This window comes from Penaeus monodon, unplaced genomic scaffold (genome assembly GCF_015228065.2).
Source record: "Penaeus monodon isolate SGIC_2016 unplaced genomic scaffold, NSTDA_Pmon_1 PmonScaffold_23179, whole genome shotgun sequence".
Lineage (NCBI taxonomy): Eukaryota > Metazoa > Arthropoda > Malacostraca > Decapoda > Penaeidae > Penaeus > Penaeus monodon.
Window position 1 is genome coordinate 2,550 of NW_023653231.1, and position 2,441 is coordinate 4,990.

Here is a 2,441-nt window from a genome sequence, read left to right on the forward strand (position 1 = left end):
TTCCTAGGTCACTTAGGCAAGAAAATTATTGTGAATAGTAATTTCATTGTCAAATTTTCTAACCCAAACCAAAGGTAATTATAATCTGATAGTTGTAAAATATCAAAAAAATTTTGTCGAACCCTTTGGCAGGGAAAATTTTCCTTTCTCTATATGATACGAAACAAACATAACATCATTACATATTTTACAGTCTGTTTAATTTTCTGAAATTTGACTTAATTAGCCAAAAATAAACCCTTTAAAAAGATATTACTTTTGACATAGAAATGCAGAACTTGAAGAAATGGATTAAAAGGACATAAAAAGTAAAATACTTGTAGTAGCAATATTTTAATTACAAACAGGCTTGTGATATATACCAAAAAAATTATTTCACTCTTCCACCAAAGACAGTTTCCTTTAGCACGTTGCTGTGGCTTATCGAAGAAAAAGAGACGCTTTCCCTTATCAACTAGAATGTGTTGTTGGCAAGTTCACAGCATATGTCTCACTTTTTCCCCGGGTAACCCTCTATTGCCTTCTCATAGTTTTCCCTTTCTAATACATTAAATAAATTAAGAAATTAAATTGATATTTCTAAGTAAAAAAAACATATGTACACTTGTAAAAAACGTTTGAAATGCAAATAATCATTGTACAACCACTAGCAATATTTGTAGCATTAATTTGTCATTCTTTGATTCTGAAGTAGATAAATAAGAGATTAAAGACTGACACACATATATGCAGACAGACAGATCCAAAGTTACAGATAAGCGGTTACTAACATAAAGAGTGAAAGAATACTAAACCTAAACTTAAAAATAGTATCACAAATTTTTGCCACCAAGGCTTATACCAAATTGACTTCATATTAATGTCATTTTCTACACAAATGAACAATGAACAAGCATGATCAGACACACTATAACACACATAAACTCATGCATTCAACATATATAACACATTCAACTGAGTTTTAAAATAGAAGAAAAAAATCCATGTGATTTTCATGGCCACTTCCCATTATCACTTCAGCCATGCACATTCTATACAGTATATACAAACACAAAAAAAATTATTAGAGAGTATGTGGGTTTTTGAGGACCTTAGGGAAATCATCTCAGAGTTGGTGTCTACACCACTGGCCACAACCGGTCCCTCACTTGTGCTTCTCGGAAATGAGGAATTTCTCATTTCAATAGCACCAGCATCACCCTCACCACTGGTGGAATATGAGCGATTTGGCCGCCTGGTGTTGACTGCCAGTTTCGCAGCATTTGAATGTTGTGGTTGTTATTTTCGACAAGGGAGCTTTCAACTGGGACCTGAAAATGTAATAAAAATATTTCTATTTCATTTTTTATATGAAGTATATCCTGTAATGAGAATATTCAAATACTACTCCAATACCACTGAAAAGGAAAAATTATCCATGCACAATAATATGAATAAACAATGAAGAAATATATCAAGCAGTAGCCTAAAACTTTCTTTCAAAAATTACAATAATATTGATCTGAAAAATTAGATGAAGAAAATAAAGTCTAATGAATATCTATTTTTCAATATGATAAGAATTCCTCATACAATAACATACAATCAACATTATCTGTTGAACAAATACACTACCTTTTCATCCCTGTTTTGCTGCCGCAGAGGAGAACCTTGATGTGATAAATATCCATTGGGACCTTGGCCATTGTTGCGGTTACTCTGAGGTAAAGAATAAGTAGTTGTTTCCCTGTGTATGTGGAGAGAAGTGTCCTCATATTTTGATGCACGGCTGTCCCTCTGCTGGTGTAAAATTGAAAAAAAAAAAAAACTTGCCTGTAATACAGTTATTATATCAAGGATGCAAGATAAAGAAAGATAGCCATATACAGCTACTGTACATTAGTATACTTTTAGTGAAGTCAAAATTAGTTACTAAAACTGACCACCCAAAATAAATCATAGGAAAAATCTATGCAGAACTCTTGTAGAAGTATTAAAGTTTTATAATAAAGAAGTAATTGTATAAGTTAAATAAAAAGTGGCATTACCTTACATTCTTGTTTTTCCTTTAATGAGTGTTAAAATAAGAAAACACAAAGTTAAAACATTTACTACTTCCATAAACAGCATTCATATGATTCACCTAAACCAATTCTGTATGGCAGTATTTACTAAAATTACCATATCATTGTATTTCCAAAATTATATACATGAAAATGAAAACAATCTTTCAATCCCCACCTTGAGAATTCCTATTCCTACAAGCATAAATTGATGAAGAGACAATCACAATCAGAAGCAGGAGAGCCAGAACAGCACCCAGGATTATGTACAGGTGGATGTTGGAGAGGCTCATGTCATCATTCTTTATCACTGGGACCACATCATTGACGGTAACAGCAGGACGCATTGTAGAGGTTTGGAGCTGCAAAAATAAGAACAAAAAAGGGTCATTTTTTTCC

The 2,441-nt window shown here is 32.4% G+C and overlaps 1 protein-coding gene across 1 annotated transcript; it reads right to left on the minus strand.

The window, feature by feature from the left end:
• Positions 1–1,142: 1,142 nt before the first annotated feature.
• LOC119570227 lies at positions 1,143–2,389 on the minus strand. Its single transcript, XM_037918053.1, has 3 exons — positions 2,270–2,389; positions 1,615–1,776; positions 1,143–1,310 (listed from the first exon to the last, which is right to left on the minus strand). The coding sequence occupies exons 1-3, from the start codon at positions 2,387–2,389 to the stop codon at positions 1,176–1,178; spliced, it is 417 nt and encodes a 138-aa protein (XP_037773981.1). The 3' UTR covers positions 1,143–1,175.
• Between the last annotated feature and the right edge of the window lie 52 nt (positions 2,390–2,441).